Raw genomic sequence first — 19194 nt, forward strand, 5'->3', positions numbered from 1 at the left:
GGCGGTCCGCTGTCGTACGGTTCTCCTGTCGTTGTGTTTCTTGATCGTGGGCATCCATGCTTCCGGAATTTCTATTCCACTATCCCTGTTGATGTTGTTAGGGTGAAGTCTTATGTGAATCGCCTCTTTGACCCTGCGTGTGTACCGATGGGGATCACGATCAATAAACTTTACTTTGTTCCAAAGCGGGTTGTGTCCGGTGTTGTTAGCGTGTTCTGAAACGGCGGATGTCTAGGAGCGGACAAGTCGGATGTCTCGTTCATGTTCTTTGATTCTATCTTGCATAGGTCTTCCAGTCTCGCTGATGTAGACTTTACCGCATTCACAGGGAATGCTGTAAACCAGGCCATCTTGTTTAGTCGGCTCGACAGCGTCTTTCGGTCGTACTCAATGGGATCGTAATGTAGTCTCTGACTTGAAAACCTTGTTGCTGTCGGCAGCGGCGAAGTTGTTCGGATAGGCCTTTGACATAGGGTAAAACCACAACAGACTTGTACTCGATCGGTTTCCTGGTCTCGGTGATTTTCTGCAAGAAAGAAAGAGGGACAACAACAGAAGACAGGTGCTTCTTCTCATTGGAGATAACAGAGGGTTTTGTTACGAGACGTTTGGCGCGCTCGTAGAGGCACTTGACAATACCGCGTTTTACTGATTGCAGGTGGTGGGAATCATACGCTAAGTACTGATCAGTGTGCGTAGGCTTCCTGTACACGCTAGTGGTGAGGCGGGCGTCCGGTTCTATTGAAACTGCGGTGTCAAGGAAAGGGAATTTGTAGTCGTTCTCTGTCTTCATGGTGAAGCGAATGGAAGGCTGCTAGTTGTTCAGATGCTGTAAGAAGCTATCAACGTTTCCGCGATCTAATTATTCGTAAATTGATCCGTTATATTGGAAGTATGTGGATCTCAATACGAAATTCACGAGGTCAGGGATCTGAGCAGGTGTTGGTGTCGTGCGGTCCGCAAGGCTGGGGTCGTCCTCTAGCTTCTGTAGCGCTGTTTCTACAGTGGTGTCGATAGGAACATTGGTAAACGGCGACTCTACGTCGAAAGACACCATGATTTCGTTGTCTAGGATAGTCTCGCTGCTAATGATGGATACGAAGTGAGCTGAATTAGTCACCGTCAAACCCGAGTTACCTGTTAAAGGAGATAAGATGTTATCTAAGTAAGCAGATAAATCATATGCGAAGGTGTTAACGCATGTACTCAGTAGTACATTGTACATCGGGTATATCGGCCTTGTGAATCTTTGCTAAACCGTAGATTCTAGGCGGCTGTTTGTGTCGAGGTCTGATTTTGTTGTAAACGGCCTCTGATAGATATCCATTTTGCTTCAAGGTTGGTAGCTTTTCGGACAACTTCGGGTTCAGACGGTCTGTCGGGTCTTTGTTGAGCAGCTCGTACGGTCCGTTCTTGATAAGGGTAGACATCTTAGTGTGATAGGTGTCGGTATCCATGACTACGCTGGCGTGCCCTTTGTCCGCTGGGAGCACCATGATGGACTCGTGCTCTTTTAAGCGTTTAAGGGCGTCTTGCATTTCCTTCGTGATGTTGGGCTCTAGTGGCTCTGCCTGTAGAAGGATATTGTTAACAGCTCTCCTGACAGTGTCTGCTTGTTCAGAATCAAAGAACACGAGCGACACATCCCCGCCATTAGCCGCTTTGGTGGGATCAGCAAGTATCCTACGAAAAGTCCTTCCTAAGGTTCCATGTTGCCACCTGATGATGGGACTAAAATTTCCGGCATCATCACATCTGCTGTGAAGCTTGTACAATAACAAGAGAGTATTATGTAGCATTATCCTCTGCCGGTTGATGATAATAATAATAATCATCATCATCATAATCATAATCATAATAATAATAATAACTTTATTAAAGTCTCAAGCCTTCCAATCTTAGGTAAGTGCTTTTATGGGGATGCAATCCCATTAGATCAAAACAGATCAGTTCAAGGATGGTTTTTTGGTGAAAGCTGAAAGACGGAGTGCCGTGGAAAGATTTCTCCTTGCAGATTATAGAACCAATGAACCCAACACAGCTCTGACGTGGATTCGTAAAGTGGAATACAGGTAGGCCTAAATCAGGAGACCATTACTTGGCGCTTCCATCTGTATTGTACGCTTGAGTCACCCCTTTCCCACATCTTTCTATTTTTAGAACTACTACATTTTGTCGTAAGTGTCGTAAGTGACTGAGAACATACGTGTTCACACACGTCACATACATATGTGACGTATTAAATGGCTGACAATAGGTCTCTTATGATTTGCTATTGTGAAAACACCCACTGAAGCCCCCCTGTGAAGTGCTTCTAAAAAATATACGGGAAAGGGTTGACTCAGAGGGTTAATATAGAAGATGGAGGCTTCGGGTAATGGGCTCCTACCTAGATACAAAAATCCCGAAAAATGGCCTAAAATATACCCGGAAATTCTACAGAAAATGTCTATAAATCCCAATTGTGTCTCTGGAAATCTCGAAATTTATTCTAAAAATCCCTATTTTTCCCTTTTTGTTTTTCGAGGTAATTACATAAATTGCATAAAATGTAGGAATCTTGTGACTTGTGGTCAAATTGCATGCAAACACCTTCGGCTTCAAACAGGTTCAAAATGTTGAGCTCCCTATGCTTCTGGGTACCAAAAACTTCGTTCGCAGGACCTCTCCCAGAAGCCAAGGGAGAGGCCCTTGGAACGACTTTGTGTTACCAAGGCAATGCGGTCCTCGTCGAGGAGAGCAGGGAAAGCGGATGGAGGCGGGAATGAGCTTTCGAACCACTTCATTCGTTGTACGACATTAGAGTCAATGTTAGAGAAAAAAATGACTATCTACTGTAGCAGTGGTGTCAGGCGCCATCGAAACCTCAGCAAGCGTTTGGTGCCAGCGTGTCTTGATAATATCTGTGAAACATTTCCAATGACATGATAGCACTGATATCAAACACATAATACATGACTTGACAACTACCTTATCAACACTGGATAAAATCTGCTCAAGCTTGCCCCTATCATCTTTGATCAATTCGATAGTAATTTCCCAGTTAGCTTATGTCTTTCAAGCTGTCGCCGGCCGGTCTGCAAACTTCCTTTATCGTTGTCACTCTACTTGAAGCAGCTTGCTTCCGGAGAAAAAAGCCCGCGGGCTTGTAAAAAGAGATGAAATAGATCATGCAGGACTTGTAAACCAGGTCAAAGCACTTATCAACACACAGAGTTATGGCAAACCATAATTAATGATTTCATTGTATACTGTATTTGATTGTACATCTCCGTGGTTTGCGAACGCTCAAGATGGCCTCCATTACTGAAATTCTGTTCAAGGAACAACGCCTCTCTCTTGGAGAGTATTAAGTTTACATTTTAGCTAGAGATGTTAAATCGCTTCTGTTTAATTTAACGCAATTTGTCCAATTTTCACCCAACAAATTTCATAAACATAGCCTTGTCTCTTAACTAAGACGAAATGAAAAAATAAACCGTGACCATCGCAGAGAATTAAGGTTTTTTATTGTTGAGATCTTAAAATGGCATTGTTCAGCGATGCTTTCGCTGTAACTTACATTATCAAGACGGAAACTTCATGTATACAATGAACAGATAATTAGCCTAAAGAACTTTATACAAACAGCATAATATTTCGCGAATTACCTTCCACCGAGTCTTCTAGCTACAGAACGCAGGTGCTAATTTTGTTAGCAATTTTTTCAGTGGACTGCAACAAATTAAACCCCGGAACAAACCGAACCGTGTTCACGAGTACAATCGAAAATGAACTTACCATATGAACAACACTTTGCTGTGAACACAAAAGCGCGAATTTCGCTTTTGTTGAGTGAATTAAAACAGAAACCACACTAAAGAGATTGCGAAGCTTTGTCCTAAGAACCTTACCTAGAGCGAAAAGACGAAGGTGGGGCGCTTGATTTGATTTATTGGAAAGGGCAGTGGGTAATAATTAAACTGAATTAAAACAACACGCAAAATTAACAAAGCTTATAGTAATAGAACTAGGAACGATATCTAATATTCTCTAAAAATTGTTCACAAAAAACAGATTGGAGGATAATTGAAATCATTGGAGACGAAAATTGATTCCATTGACATGGTAGTGTAAGAAAGGGAAATTTTTAGCTTTTTAAGTCATCTGGCACACTTGGAATCAATATATGTAATGGAGCGATCTGCGATATTTACGCATTAACAGTGAATTCTCTGTATCTTTGCTAAACAAGTCGGGGTGAAATTAACAGTCAAAACAAACAGAAACAGCTGAAATCACCTTCAAAATAAATTTGCTTTCGTAAATGTATCATTGTGTCATGGGCTCCGTGGCAACTCCTCAGAACAGTTTGCTTGCGTGGGTGTTTTTTGACATTACCCTTCCATCGTACGGACAGAACGCCATTAGCGAGAGAGAATTAAGAAAAATTTGTATAGCGAGTATTAGATGTCGAACGCAATCAACTGTATATCTATTTTCATTCATTATCATTCAGTTAGAAGCTGTCCGTCTAGATGAAATCAACTTTTTGGTTTAGCCTAATAATCTTTCCTGAATCTTGTCTGCGTTGAAAAGCTCTCTCTCAAGATCAAATAGTCCCGACAACAGCAGATTCTACCGCTGTCAATCAAAATGTCACTTTGGCTCGATAACAGCAATATCTATTATTTGAAGCGTTGTTCCGCTATTAAGACAACTTGACAGGAGAGAGCTCAGCTGTCGAGAGCTTTCCAAACTGTCTCGAATAAAATATGTCCACTATTCGAGCAATTTTGACTGTATTTATGAAAGCAATCTATCTTCCCTAGCTAACCACTGAACTGAACTAAAATGGGATGAATTGATCATTTTGATACACGTTAATAGTCCTCTTTAGATTGATAGAGATCAATATGTTCTTTCGTGTTCTTAACATCGATAATACTTTAGCCGGGTTTTTGTGATTCGTTGGCACTTAATTCAATCCTTCAAAAACACATTTTTCATTTTGGGTGACATATTCCGTCCGGTCCCATCCTTCATATTTGGCAGACATAAAACGCGGCCTTGTTTTAAGTTGCACGATGATTTACAGTCGCTAATGTTATCCCATTTAGATAGATCAACTTGAAAATATTCATTTAATTTTTTTACTTGAGGATCCCAAATTTTGACAGTTCATTTCCTTTGGATACGACACAACTAGATTGGTTTTCCCAGCGGGCGAGCGATGAATAGACATAATGATTGACAGCATGTAATTGATATGGTGCGAAACGTGCGCCAAGATACGAGAAGTATAAATAAATAAATATTAATCACCGTTTTTCGCCCTCAAACCGAAAATTGAGCTTCCTTGCGAAAACTGTTTGGACATGTGGCATGGATCATGAAATTGTCTTTAAAGTCACCGCTTCCCTTTGAGCTGTCAAAACTGTCAAATGAAGACTGAAAGAGTAGATCAGTTGCTAATGACAGCGACTTATTGCTGTCAATCAAATATTCGAAAGGAGTTGCTGAACAGAAACAGAGGAAAAATTCTGAATAGATCATCTGTACGCCACTTTATGTCTACAGTAAATGCCCCGCAGCGCAAAAAAAACCCGCTATCTCGAAATTGGCACATTGATGATGAGTATTTTTATCTAGGAGGTTCTTAAAGAGGTTTTTGCGGTCATGTTCATTCCGTAGATAAATTTCCGCGATACTTCTCTTTTCAGCGATCAAGAACCCAAAATTAAAAAAACCGGCAGGCAAAGAAAGATCTGGATATCGATAAATCCTCTTCTTATTTCTCAAACAAGCAAAAACAAAACAGGCAGCTTTTAATCTAAAATAACATGATTTATTTATATGCCTTTTTATTTTTGCAAACTTTTCACTAGCGAGGCAAACTACTTTGGCTTAATCCCTAGTGCTTTTTAGGCGATCCAATCGAAGTTATTTCTTGATACGAGGACCCAAAGTCGCATAAAACTTATGCTTATTTACAGCTTTATCCTTTCACTTCAATGTACAAACGGCTGTTATCTCGAGTGTTCTGTTTTTCTCTTTGTTTTAAAATCACTAGAGATACCAAAACAGTTTCCGCTCAGTTCATTTTCCTTCTATCCACTCTCTCTAAAAAAATCATTTGGCTAAATAGACTAAGCTTAACAATTTTGAAAAACTTAGGCGACGCAAATGTCTATTGTCATAGCTGGCAATCGCCAAGATCTTCTTGTTCCAAAATTATTTGAAAATTCGATGAGCGTCGTATCCGTGCAGTGGATAGGGCGTAGTATAACAACCTGTTGGCGGAACGGGGAAAACGGGTGGCTTGTAGTAATATGGCCGATATCTAGCCGAGTGGATACTCGACTGCAACGGACTTGTCCTGAGCTTGCACGGACAGCCGTGTATATTACATGTTGATTGCGCGTATGACAAAGTAGACTGGCTTCCAGTTTGAGTATGGGTTCGTAGATGCTGGAATAAATCCTCAGACGTTGTAAACGACTTCCCGCAATGTTTGCTGCCGGCCACCCAGTTGCAAACGTACGGAGAAGTTTCGTCCGGAGTGCCGGCTTTGTACAAGGCCATACTGTGAGGATAGCTAAGGCAAGGCAACTGGGATTGAGAATTTTGTTCCGTTTTTACATTGTCGCATTGAGTACAATGTGGTCCGTATTGAGGTACAGAGTAAGGAAATGCATAGGATGAGAACTGTGGCTTACAATTTGAACAGTTGACATCGCGGCACACGGTTCTCTGAAGATAGTCCATATAGGGCGTGCTGCCTGGATTGTGGAGTTGAAGATGGCGAGATGAACCCATGCTATTTAGAATCGGAGCTGCATCTCCTGAATGAGGGGAGCAGAATCCGCAGCCACATTGCGGAAAACTAGTTGGGAAATTTAGCGGTAACGAGGAGGCCATGCCGTGTGTTTTGAGATTGGGAGGAACTGTGTCCTGGCCTGTTGGTGTTGGATACGATTGTATGGAGCCCTTGTAAGGTACAATAGACGCGGGATGAACGTATCCTACGCCGCAGTCCTTATGAAGTGAATGAATACCAAAAGTTTGTTGATTAGGCTCTAAAAACATTCCGCAAGCCCTGCTTTGAGGACTCGAGTGACTCCCGCATCGAGAATCGTCGGCGACGGGATACGAGAGCGATGAACTTTTCGCTCGTTCCTCCTTTGCGTTCGTAATCGGCGAAATGGACGTATTATTCTCTTTACTAGGAGTCCGAAATCCTGCCTTTTCGCCGCTCACCTCGTCCATTTTTTGTGCCTCGCCGGCGGGGTGTTTGTAAGGTTTAAAAGAAGATTTTCTTTCGTCTTCGCTTATCTTGCGAGCTTGAGATGATTTGTCTACTTCGGGTCCAACCGCTTCCTTTGAAGATTCGTTTTTGCCGATGCTACTGCAAGTCGCTGCTAACAAAGCCAAGGGGGACTTTTTCTGTTCGTCTTCCTGCGTAAGAAAAAACACGTAAGATCGCTTGAATCGCATGCGATGAAGTTAGTTATTCGAAAGGGTTGTCATGGGGTGTAAGGCGTGTGAATTATTAGGACCCGGTGAAATATTTCACTGTCTATTACGCGCTTCAGTACCTTGAAGGGAAGTGGCTGTATATATTCCTGATTGCATTTGGAAACACTCTGGGTCAACATTTGTAGGGCTTCTAAAGGAACTCGACGAGGAGATTGAGATATATCAACCGGAGATTCTGTTGCTTTGAGAGCGATTGTTCGCGTCGGCATATCTGGACCTTTCTGTGTGTGCGGTCGGCCTTGTGAAATATTAAATACTATACAATGAAAGGTGTAGATTTAGAAGAAAAGAGCCGACTTCAGACAAAGCTAGTGCGCTCTCTTGTCGCAAATGAATTGGCTAGATTAGAGAACATTTGCCGCCCACCAATCAGGATTCGCCGTTAGCGATATTTCACTCCTTGATTGGATAATCAAACTGACAAAGTTGTCATCCGTGGACATCAAAGTAATTGGCTATATAAGATATTGATTGATGATTTGGCAACCAACCAATCAGAACACAGGAGTTAATTAAGTAGTGGATCGCCTAGCGTGTCAATGTGATGTTCGTAAGCAATAAAGACCTGTCAATCTTCGTCAATTATTCCTGTCACGTGTTGTTTGAATACAAGTGTTGAAGTGAGTTGTGTAAAAGTTGTCAATTTCCAACCCGGTGGTTCGTTGTGTGTTTAACATCAGGCCATTGTGTTCATTGTTTCTTCAAAAGAGCCACAAATAACAGCGCTTCCAGTGGGGCTCTTAAGTGCTACTGCAAGTTTTGGCGTCGCAGTGACGTTCAACAGCCTTCTAGTGAAGAGGCTGAAATGTGTGTTTACAGTCGGCACTATTTGATCCTCTGACACATCTTAACGTTATCTTATCGCACTATCAGTCAGGGGTTAGAGTCGTTCACGTATTATCAACGAGATTCGATAATGTGTTGACACGTCTAATGACGTGACAGATATGTCAAATAATGCCTTAAGCTTCACCGAACATTTAGAAACTATTAGGTGAGCGAGAGGGGCCGCCACGACATGCATTAATTCAGTTTCTAAACCTTATTATCAATCAAAGATGTCTCCTAGCCGGCGGAAAAGTCTTTTCAAAACACAGCATTCGCAATACTGCATCCGAAAACATCATTTTACCGTCCTTCAATCACTTATATTTGCATAATTAATTCAGAACTTAATAAAGCAATTATCAGAGCCGATAACAGATCTTAAGAAGCTTAGAATAACTAAGGGAAAATAATATACATTTCCCAGTGCTTTTTTTTTTTATCAAAGAGAGCTTCTCATATTAATTTTCATTCTTTCTTTTACTTGCCTCACAGAGAGTGTTTGTTTAGCTTTCATTCAGTTTTGCATAAAAGACGTTTCTCAAGGCTAGAGAACAGAGGCTGGACAGCTGTAAGCAGCGTTCACAATACCTTCTACAAACAGCCATAGAGGGGTGTTTGCGAGAACCTTAAAATCAGTTCAAATGAAACCAGATTAGTTTTTGAGATATGGCCTCGAAAGATGTCCCAGGGATGTTATTAAAAACATGCCGTCTAATTTCATGGCAAACACGAGGCCAAGAAGCGAGAAAAATTTAAATTGTTCTTGGAGAAAAAAATAAATAACAAGATTTTCTATTGAACTGTATTCATCGCTCTCTCTCTCTTTCAAGATCCACCCTTCCCATCAAATATGCTATTAAAGATGATAAAACTCCTTGACAAAGGATTTTGCGGGTAGCTTTGACATAGAAGATATTTTATTGCGGGACACACATTTAAGTGCTGAAAAGCTTTCACAAAGCAAACAATAGCACTAGATAATTTGTTTTTCACAGCCACAACTCATTCCAACTCTGACAGGTAATCTACAGTTATTGAAAACAAACAATCTTCTCGCCGCCACATATGTCAGGGACATCCGCATGTCAAGGATTTTATTACAATTAAAATATAGAACGCATTTGCGGGCAGTAGAAAACGATGGCTTTCACGAACATCACTTGTATAAAATACATACAGAAGACTCTTAGCAACTCATTGAACCAAATAAAACTCATCTTTGCTATAAATTAAAAGGAAAGGTGTTTTAAATTCCCAACGTCATTTACTCGTGGGCGAGAACGGGTCGAGCAAGGCTGTGTTTCCCTAAATACTCATTAACGCCTGGAGCATGACATTTCTAAAGAAGCTTGGCGCTCTTGCGATATGAGTGATCGCCACTGCAGAAGATCAGAGGACGCCGCTCTTAAGGAGCTGTCATTTTGTTCCGAAATGTCAGCCGTTTTTCAAGTGCCTTGTCGAACCTGTCTGCATATCAACCAACCCACTTAATGCTATGTGGTGTTTGGCGCCGGTTCGACTGCACCAGAACATGTGCCACGCCCTCGGAGACTGCTTGTCCTATTTCGTTTGCTCTAACCATCAGTCAATATCACACAACCATCTTTTGAAACTTCCTACATTTTCACTAGCTTTCGCCCCCAATATCAGCCAATCTTTAGATTTCTTGCTCCATAATTTAGTAGTTCTAATTTCTCCTTGATATTTACCGGTACATTTCCATATCAGTGGTTTGTATCAGTATCCACTCGGCACGAGCCGTATCGCAGGTCTTGACACGAGCCCATATTTAGCATTTTGAATGCGTGAGGCTATTTCTGGCCGACATCTGAGACCGGCAACACAAATATATATGAAAGTGATAATTTTCCCTGTGAATCATCTTTTGCAAATCTGCTTGAAACGGGTGTTTCTGTTTTTGCAGTAAATTTAAGGAGGGCCGGCTAAATTAAAGAAAAGCCTCAACAACGAACTAGAAGAAGATGAATATATTTGATATTAAACAACGCAACACTTTCGACTCAATTTTCGACAATTTAAATAGAAGCATGTTTTGGCATGTTAGAGGAATCGAAAACTGTTTTTAGGTTTCATTTCACACTGCTTTATGACCAGGACGGACAACCCTCAAAACGAAAACTATACGAAGTTGTTCTACTGATCAAATACGGACAAATGTTATCTGCTCTATTTTAATAATCATAAATATATACCTTTCGCGCCTCTTAAAGAACGAGCCTGAAAACAGAATTTCTGTGCCCTAATACAACGTTCACTTTATTGGGCTCAAGCTAAACGCTTCAATATACGAGCTAAAAATTGGCAAGTCTTTTTCAGGTCTCAATTTTCCGTGAAACAGCAATCGAACCAGTAAAGAGTGTCGGTGTGGTCCGGTTCCGCTGTCAAAAAGATTCGCGGCACTCGAAGACACTTGTCATGCGAATAAAGACGAATTGAAACAAGAGAAGTGTCCTTGTGTGATATCCTGTACAAAGAAAGAACATTTTTTCAAGTGTTTCCTGTACGTTCAAAAATTTAACATACGAGACAACGAGTTCCTAGAGACTTTGGCACACTCTTGGAAAATTACTGACCTGACTTAAGTTTGTTTAGCATAGAGTTTGTTTTAACGTTTTTCTTTCGCTTTGCAATATGTCAAAGCTCTGTAATTTGTTAGATACTGGAGAAGACACTCCTTTCCTTGTAAAATAATATTTATCAAATCCATATAGCTAGGCTCAAACGTTGAAGAAATTTTCGACTTGATAGATTTTGAAGGGCTGTTAAATATCGAATTTTGGTAGAACTTTTTCATGTAATTTGCTTTTTCGTGTGCGTGCAAATACATTGAACTGATAGTTTGCATAACATTGTTTCCCCAAAGGGCGGCTGTTGTTTGAAAGTTGAGCGAACTCCAACCGAGTATTAATGATTGCCTTGACAAGATGTTTGCATAGGTTATTGTGTTTGGACGATGGGTGGGTGGCAAAACAGGCATGGAAAAAAAATCGCTGCCTTGCAGGATACCAGTAATAATGCGACCGAATCAATCTGTGGTTAGACTAATCCCAAAATACCGTACTTGCAAGGCTTGTTAATCACACCGGTTTGTCAATGCTTGTTGATTTAATTTTTTTTATCTTCGTAGCTGGCAAATTTGTCATTCTTACCACATACTGTTAAATCTCCTTGCCCTGTCTTACTAAAATCAATAGAGTGTCGATGAATTAATATTGTCGAGCATTTCCAACCGAATAGATTTCGTTGTAGTATTAAATTTTAAGCAACGAACGAGGTCTTTCCAAGACACTGTCATTGTCAACCGGTAATTGCATGTTTGAGATGTAAAATATAAAAAGTTCAGTACAGCTAAGAGTGTCGGCATAGTCAATTTGCGTGGTCATTCTATCTATTGTTTCTCGTATGATTCAAAATATCAAAACACTCGTTTTTTGTCTGGGCTTACTCAATTTGCAGAAGCATATTAATCATAGATTGATACCTTGATTGATCGATTGATTGATGAGAGCTAAATAGGAAAGAAAAAATTGAAAACTACCAACAACGTAATCCCAACCGGATGGTCTTAAAATCTGGAACGTGACGTTAAAACATGCAAAATTATTCGCTAATTTTCTCGCCCTAAAGCTTGGGAAGTTATCTGATTAAAAGGCGCCCTTTCTCGCTACATCAGGCGAATGGCGTGTGTAACAGCAAATGGGAAATCCATTAAACAAGAAACAGTTCGTAATATCTGACAGATGTCAATCAAAATGATGACTCACCTACTGTTGACGGGCCATATCAGTTGATAATGGTCAGACTTCAAGTCTCCAAATAATAGATAATATCCACGCCATGGTATCAACTCTCGACCCCTAATTTTGACTGGAAGGAAATGAATGACAAGGGAACTTTAAAAGCCGTAGCAGATGGCAACAGGCGACACAAAACAGCTTTTTACTTGTAAAATCGAAACCCGTTTTCAGATTAGAATTTTCTGTTAGTATATCACTGCTGCTGGCATCGAATAATCGAAAGTATAGAATCGAGAAAGTGTGTTCAAAAACAACTCTTGAGTTCTGTTTTGTATTTGGGTTTTCAGTTTCGCATTTAAAAGATTTTTTAAATCTTTTGTTTTGGCTTTCTGACCGAAAAACAATGCTCCATTTCATCTAACAAAAGATCCCTTTTCGAAAAGAGTCCAAGTGCGAAATTCTTGTTTGTCGTTATCTATAAAATAATTGCTTATAAAGAAAATTACTTGGACGTGCTTGGGCTCGCTACCTTTTAAACCGAGAAAGAGGTTAACTCCGAAATGCCCAGTAAACAGAATTCTACTGCGTTGAGGAGACTGACCGAATTTAGAATTTCGGAGCTCTATTTTCAATTTAGAATTGCGAAACACATATCAAAGTAATTACTCTATGAAAATGGTGGACAGTCAGTTAATTAAACGCAAGCCAATCAAGTGAAAGCATATGCCAAGCGTGGAAAAATATATCGGCGCAAGATAAAAGTGGCGCGAATTTTTTCAAGATTCAGTGCCCGTTTCGTTTTTATGCCAGAAACGTTGAAGTCGTCTGAGACGACAAGTCTCTCGAAACGATAATAAGCGCTCACCCATACAAAACACGGTAAACAAAGCAATCGCATTTTATGTGTTTGAGACGCGCTCAATTCAGTAACCCATGACTTCAACGTTTCACACTTTAAGTGCTGCTAGTATAAAAAGGGGACGCCCTACTTGGAAATGTTCCCGAACTTACTCCTTGCGATACGCTCTTCGTTTTTCACTCACTCACACGGTGGACACTGTCCACAAGCCAAGGGCTTCGCTTTCTCACCCTGTTTTGATATCAATAAGACTATGGCTCAGTTTGTGTTCATCCGTTTTCTTTTCTCTTTCTTTCTTCCAAGTTTTATGTGCCATCGAATCGTATCCATGGAGCCCGGGAGTTGCGTTTTCAAAATTTCTTTCAAAGTATTGTATTTTTATATTCCAGTGTCCATTATGCTCCCCGTTTTTATACCGGATGGCTTCAACGGCCTCGGAAATTAGATTTGTCAACAAATCATGTGAACCGGTGGCTCAGTTGGTTGAGCACCGGGCTGCCATTTCTGCCCGTGCGAGAGGCCGCGAATTCTACTCCGGCCGGACCAACTGGCACCCAGGGTCTTATAAATATACGAGGAAAAAGCGTTGCCTTTGTAATGACATCTGCAAATGGTTAGACTCTCTAATCTTCTCAGATAAGGACGAGAAACCGTAGGCCCCGTCTCACAACCCTTAAATAGCGAGCTTACGCAACAGGACGGCTGGAAGACTCAGGACGGCAGAATGGCGAAAAAATGTCGCGCGAGACCGTGCATTCCCGATCTTACGCGACATGTTTTCGTCATTCTGCCGTCCTGAGTCTTCCAGCCGTCCTGTTGCGTAAGCTCGCTAATGTTCATAACCCTGTGGGACGTAAAAGAACCAACACACTATAGAGGCCCTCCCAGGGGTTTTGGGGAACAAGAGAACATGACTAATTTGAACTGGGGAACAGGGAAACAATATATGTCAAAATATTTTAGGGAACAAGAGAACAAAAAAAATTGAAAACAATTTCAGGAATCAAAAAGTTGGGAACAAGCTTGAAAGTAATTTGGGGAACAAGGGAACACAAGCAAATATTTAAAGGGAAAAAGGACCCCACCCTGGGAGGGCCTCACTATATTCACAAAGAGTAGGGCATGGATTTTCCGGTGTTGTAGTCTGTCACGTGATCTGTCACAGGCTCTGTGGTGTATCATGGTTGGGAAGGTATACCTTAAAATTCCGGTTATAAGCCCTGGGCTTATACAACTTCGTAAGGGGTTTTGGGTGGGCTTATATATAAACGGAGGGGCTTATATCCAGGACGGAGGGGTAGTGGGGGGAGGGGTGTTTATAAGCGGAATAAGAAAAAAAAACCTTTCGAAATGAGCCACAGCAGTGTTGATGGAAATACGTTTTTAATTTACTAATTTTTAATTAAACTTTCAAGCCTCATTATAAATCGAATGCATTTCAATTTTAGGAACAAAATCAAAAGTCAACAACGTGAACGTAACCGGAACGCAACAAACCGGAAGCTCAGAGTTCATCTTCACTGTCACTGTTAAATATTTTAATGTTTAGTTCACGGCGGCGAGGCTTCCTGCACTTAATTCTCTCAGTTATTATTGTTTCACGATCTTTCCTAATTTTGTGTTTGAAGTAGTACAGGGTTCTGCAAGAGTACTGAATATTAAGAAAACAAGGAATACTAGAGGGGGGGCTAATATCCGGGGGGCTTATAACCGGAATTTTAGGTATGCTCGGAGAGATTAGCTACACTGGCCAAGCTACTCTAAAATGCGAGGGTAAATAAAATATTATGATTATTATCAAGAGAAAATGAGGGGACAGAGACGGAGGCTCAGGGCGTTGGCCGGGATATGTCATGTCCACGAAATTTATTTTTAGACGAGCGGAAGTCTTTGTTCTAGGGGAAGTCTGTCTTCCGAGTCATCCGCATGCAGTCTTGCCTCGCTCTTAGGTTCTTAGTGAAAAGAGAAAATGACGGCGCACGTGGAAGGCTGATGAATATTTATTTTCTTTCAAGCATCGGATCGAGGTAGGCCAGCATGCGGACGTCTCGGAAGACTTCCGCTCGTCTAAAAATAACTTTCGTGGACATGACATATCCCAAGGGCTGGACCGGGAGCCTCCTTCTCTGTCCCCTCATTTTCTCTTGTTATTATGTTATGTTGCATGACGGAAGAGTTGAATTTCTTCTTTAAAAAAATTTAAGGCCAATAGCGGCAGGCACTGAACACATGGTGATAGTTCATGCTTCGAACTTGAGGGACAGTGAACAGTATTAAACAATATGTTAGTTATTTACGAATACATGGTGGTACGTTGATGTACTACGTAACTATCTATGCTTATCGCTGGCCAACCTCCGTCATACAATATCGCATTAGGGTACTGCAACCTGAGACCTGTTCAATTCAGTTAATACTGCAATTGGCTAGAATCCACCGGCGAAATTCAGATCGGTGCATGCGCAAATCCAGCGTCCTCTCTATTGGACCACGGAACGCAAGAAAGAAGACTACAAAAACAAAGTTGCTCCTTGCTGTAGCCATGGTGATCGGCGAAACAATTGCAAAATAACTATTTACAAAAGTATGTGAACTTGGAAAGCTTTAAGTGGTACTATGACGAAAATCGCATCTTTCCTAGCTAAGCCATTTTGAAACATAAACAAGAAGTCTGCGTGAGAAGAAAAATGCTGTTTACTTTTTTCAAATATCTCTTTTCGTTCCAGAGATATTCGAGTTTTTAAAATATGCAAATTAGCCAAGTGATGACGTCATACATTCAACCAAATTTTGTTCAAATATGATGAAAAGAGATATCTCAGCCAATTTGTATCAGAAATGTTTGATCAACAAAGCTCTTCTCAAATTATTAAGCCAACCGTGCAACAGCTGAAATCGGTCTGAAATAGGGTATGACATTTTTGGTGAGGCAGGTCTGGAATAAGGTAAGGGTTTCAGGAAGCAGGCCGCACACCCTCGCTCAATTTTTCTGGGAGTACCCCCCTCGGGAGGGGGGGAGGAAGGTGCGTAGCTTTTCGGAGCAGTTCGATCCTTGGTGACTTCAGCGTCTGTTTTGACTTTCCTAGGTTTCATTTTTCGAGATCGTTCATGAACTCACGACTGTGCTTAATCACAAAACAACCGTCTTCATCGAATCTCGCAAAATTTGACAGGTAAGGATTTCCATTTCCTGTAGCGCTATTTTCTAAAAATACAATGTTTAAAAAGACTCCTACTTTTTGTTTTTTGTGAACTAAATACTTGGGAATAACAGAGTTCATTCCGAGTTACCTTGGGTCAAACTCAAGCTTCACTCCATTTTACTTGAAACGTGAAATGGCAAGCCGACGTTTGCCGTTTTATGCACTTAAATCTCTGTATTATAACATATAATACAACACCTTTCTCTTTAAAAGCCACCCTTTGACTTGTGATATTCACCCAATTCCAATACCAGCGCTCTTATAGATTAGGTTTTGGCTTTTCATCGTGGAGAAGAACACTAATATTTTGTTATTATACACCAGGGATTTCTTTAACTCAATTTCATTCTTGTTTCAATCGTTTCAACCAAAAAATTGCTACTGAGAAAAAGGAGAAAAATGGAAGGAAGACTGAAGTTGATAACGATAGTTCAAACCCGAGGAAGTAATTTCAAGTGTTTGAAAACACTTTTCCTTTGAGTGCCACGCCCTTGCCGCAAAGGGTACAAAATGGCATTGACGACCTACACAAGGGTCTTTTACTTGGACGCGAATTTTGGGTAGAGATTGTTCACCTATATTATAATAAACGAACTCTGTCAAAGTCGAAAACTCAACCTCGTTTTCAAGGTCTCTCTTCTTCCCTTTCCCCAGAAGTTCTTAGACCTTGGGAACCAGGTTGATCGAACACAACTACTTGGAAGTACGGAACACACTAGGGACTTTGAGATCTAATACGGCGAAAACGTCACATAAAAATAGCACTTCGCTGTATCGTAATTAAGTCCCTCTCGTTCACCTCGCGCAACGTGGGCGAATTTCCCCAAAAATAAATTGGCACGAAGGGTTGCAGAAAGTTTCATCTTTCCCTTCTGATTACTTTTCAGAAATAAAAAATTGAGGTCACCTAGTTCGTTTTTGAGATATAGGCAACTAAACACAAAACAAAGGGTATGACTGTATCTTGTTCAGCCGCATGAATAATTCGTATTTCATTTGGTACCACAATATTGCTAATACATGATACAACATTGTGGTGCCAATCCTTCTAATAACAGCGTCACTTGGAAGCGTTAAAACTGGTTTGAGCCACCTTAACCAATGATATTAGGGAGCTTAAGCAACGACAACGGCGACAGCAACGAGAGCGTCATTTCAAAATATAAATTCGCGTTATCGTAATCACTTCGGGACTATTTCAACCTTTTTAGTATGACAAGGGTGTGGTCAGTATTTCCTCAAAAATGACACTGGTCGGGACGGCACTTAATTTAGGGGAGAAAATGAAAATTTATCCAAGTGGTGACGTTCTTCATAAAAACTCAAATTTGGGCATTTCATGTTGTTATTTTGCTGATGATGGCAAAGAAATGGACAAAAGTGAAAAACATACGTACAGGGCTTACACAGCTATTGCTTTTTCCCACTAAATATGCAAAATAATTTGTGACGTTCTTGTTGTCGTCGCCGTTGTCGTTGCTTAAGATTAAGCTCTTCATTATTGTTTTGTGGGGTTGCCGTTAATTTGTAGTAGCCATCGTAGTTTCTTGAACTCCCTACTGAGGGGAGGCGGCCACAACTGAGAGCACCAATCAGCAATACAAGTTCCCGTCTGCGGTATCCCAAGTTTTTCCGCATTTGAAGGGTACAGTAACGGCTCACAAAATGAAACTAGTATGGCAGGTGCTAGAATTTCACAGGGGGAATTGAAAATTTATTGCTACATATGCTAAAAACCAATTTACATTATTGAAATTCGTTCACATGACTGCTACTCCAAATATTTTTCTCTTATTTTATCGTGACGAACGCAATTATTATTTCCATTCTGAGGCAACCTAGAAGCCCCCGCGTAAAAAGGGAAAATATGTAAATTAATATTTTAATTGTAAAAAGCAATCTCGATTTGCTCTATCGAGGGCGCAAGGTGGTATCTGTATTGCTTAACAGGCCGCGCAAGGTGATATCGGTATTGTTCACCGAATTCGCGAGGTGTTCTGGATAACTTGAGTCACTACATGTACGCAGAAAGTCAAGGAGCATCGATATCGAAGGTTCAGGATAGCGATTGAAGGTGAGTAAGTTTCAAATATTTACAGCGATTCCTTTTACTTTGAAAATCAAAGATTACATATTGCCTGGGTCAGAAATCGATTTTTCCTGTTCCTGTTTTACGTTTGTATGTTCAATGCATTTTCCAAAATTATGTAAAGTGCTTTTCAATTGATAGCGTATCAAGTAAACGTTGATGGAAATTAAAAATAAATGCTGTTTGTTGCATCTTTCACTTTCCATTGATTTACCCACCTAATTACAGTAAAATAATTTTAAGACATCACAATGTGCAGCACATATTCATTGGAAAACATCTCAACTGTTATCCGTGTTATCTTAGGCGGGGGCAGATGTAACGAAAACTATTACTAGTTTGTAACTTATAAAGGCGTTTAATTATCGCTATAATCTTGGACCAAATTTCCTACTTCGCTCAAGATGAGTGTGTTGCCTACCTTTTTCTCTTGTCATAAACGATGAAATATCCTGTAAACAGTTACAAAGATCTTCGCCGGCCCTGTTTCCTTCACTCTAAATCAATGTTTCCTGATCACGAAGGGTGATCATTGCTGTTCGTTTTCGGCATTGATTGCGTGAGAAACAACATTAAACATAACGCGGAAAAAAAACCTGTTGTCCTTCGTTTTTTTTTGGTCAAAGTTCAGATTCTGCGGGGCACTTCGGCCAGTTTTGTATAAGGCTATATCCTTTTTGTCTAGCTGTGGATTAGATTTATATTTTATGAAACCGTAACAAGAGAGAAGAGAACGATTCTCGCCTATCAACTATCTTTCCGCTTTCTCACTGAAAATGAGAACCTTTCGTTATCACTGATTTTAAAGAACGGTCGGCTAAACATACTTTCAATACTTTTGTGACGTAAGCGTTTGATAACAGACGTTACCAATTCGAAAGTTTTCTTCGAGCGCGTGCAGAAGTCACTGACTAGTCTACTGCCACATCTTAGCCAAAA

At 40.6% G+C, this 19194-nt stretch overlaps 2 protein-coding genes and 1 pseudogene across 2 annotated transcripts; all 3 read right to left on the bottom strand.

Moving 5' to 3' along the window:
* Positions 1 to 355: 355 nt before the first annotated feature.
* LOC138031866 (uncharacterized) lies at positions 356 to 793 on the bottom strand. Its single transcript, XM_068879484.1, has one exon. It carries the CDS (start codon positions 791 to 793, stop codon positions 356 to 358), a length of 438 nt encoding a protein of 145 aa, XP_068735585.1.
* A 69-nt stretch (positions 794 to 862) lies between these two features.
* LOC138031867 (uncharacterized) lies at positions 863 to 1799 on the bottom strand (annotated as a pseudogene).
* Positions 1800 to 5805: 4006 nt separating this feature from the next.
* On the bottom strand, positions 5806 to 7860 carry LOC138032326 (zinc finger protein 503-like). Its single transcript, XM_068879985.1, has 2 exons — positions 7578 to 7860; positions 5806 to 7437 (listed from the first exon to the last, which is right to left on the bottom strand). The coding sequence occupies exons 1-2, from the start codon at positions 7725 to 7727 to the stop codon at positions 6214 to 6216; spliced, it is 1374 nt and encodes a 457-aa protein (XP_068736086.1). The 5' UTR covers positions 7728 to 7860; the 3' UTR covers positions 5806 to 6213.
* Between the last annotated feature and the right edge of the window lie 11334 nt (positions 7861 to 19194).

This window comes from Montipora capricornis, chromosome 14 (genome assembly GCF_036669925.1).
Source record: "Montipora capricornis isolate CH-2021 chromosome 14, ASM3666992v2, whole genome shotgun sequence".
Taxonomy (NCBI): Eukaryota; Metazoa; Cnidaria; class Anthozoa; order Scleractinia; family Acroporidae; genus Montipora; species Montipora capricornis.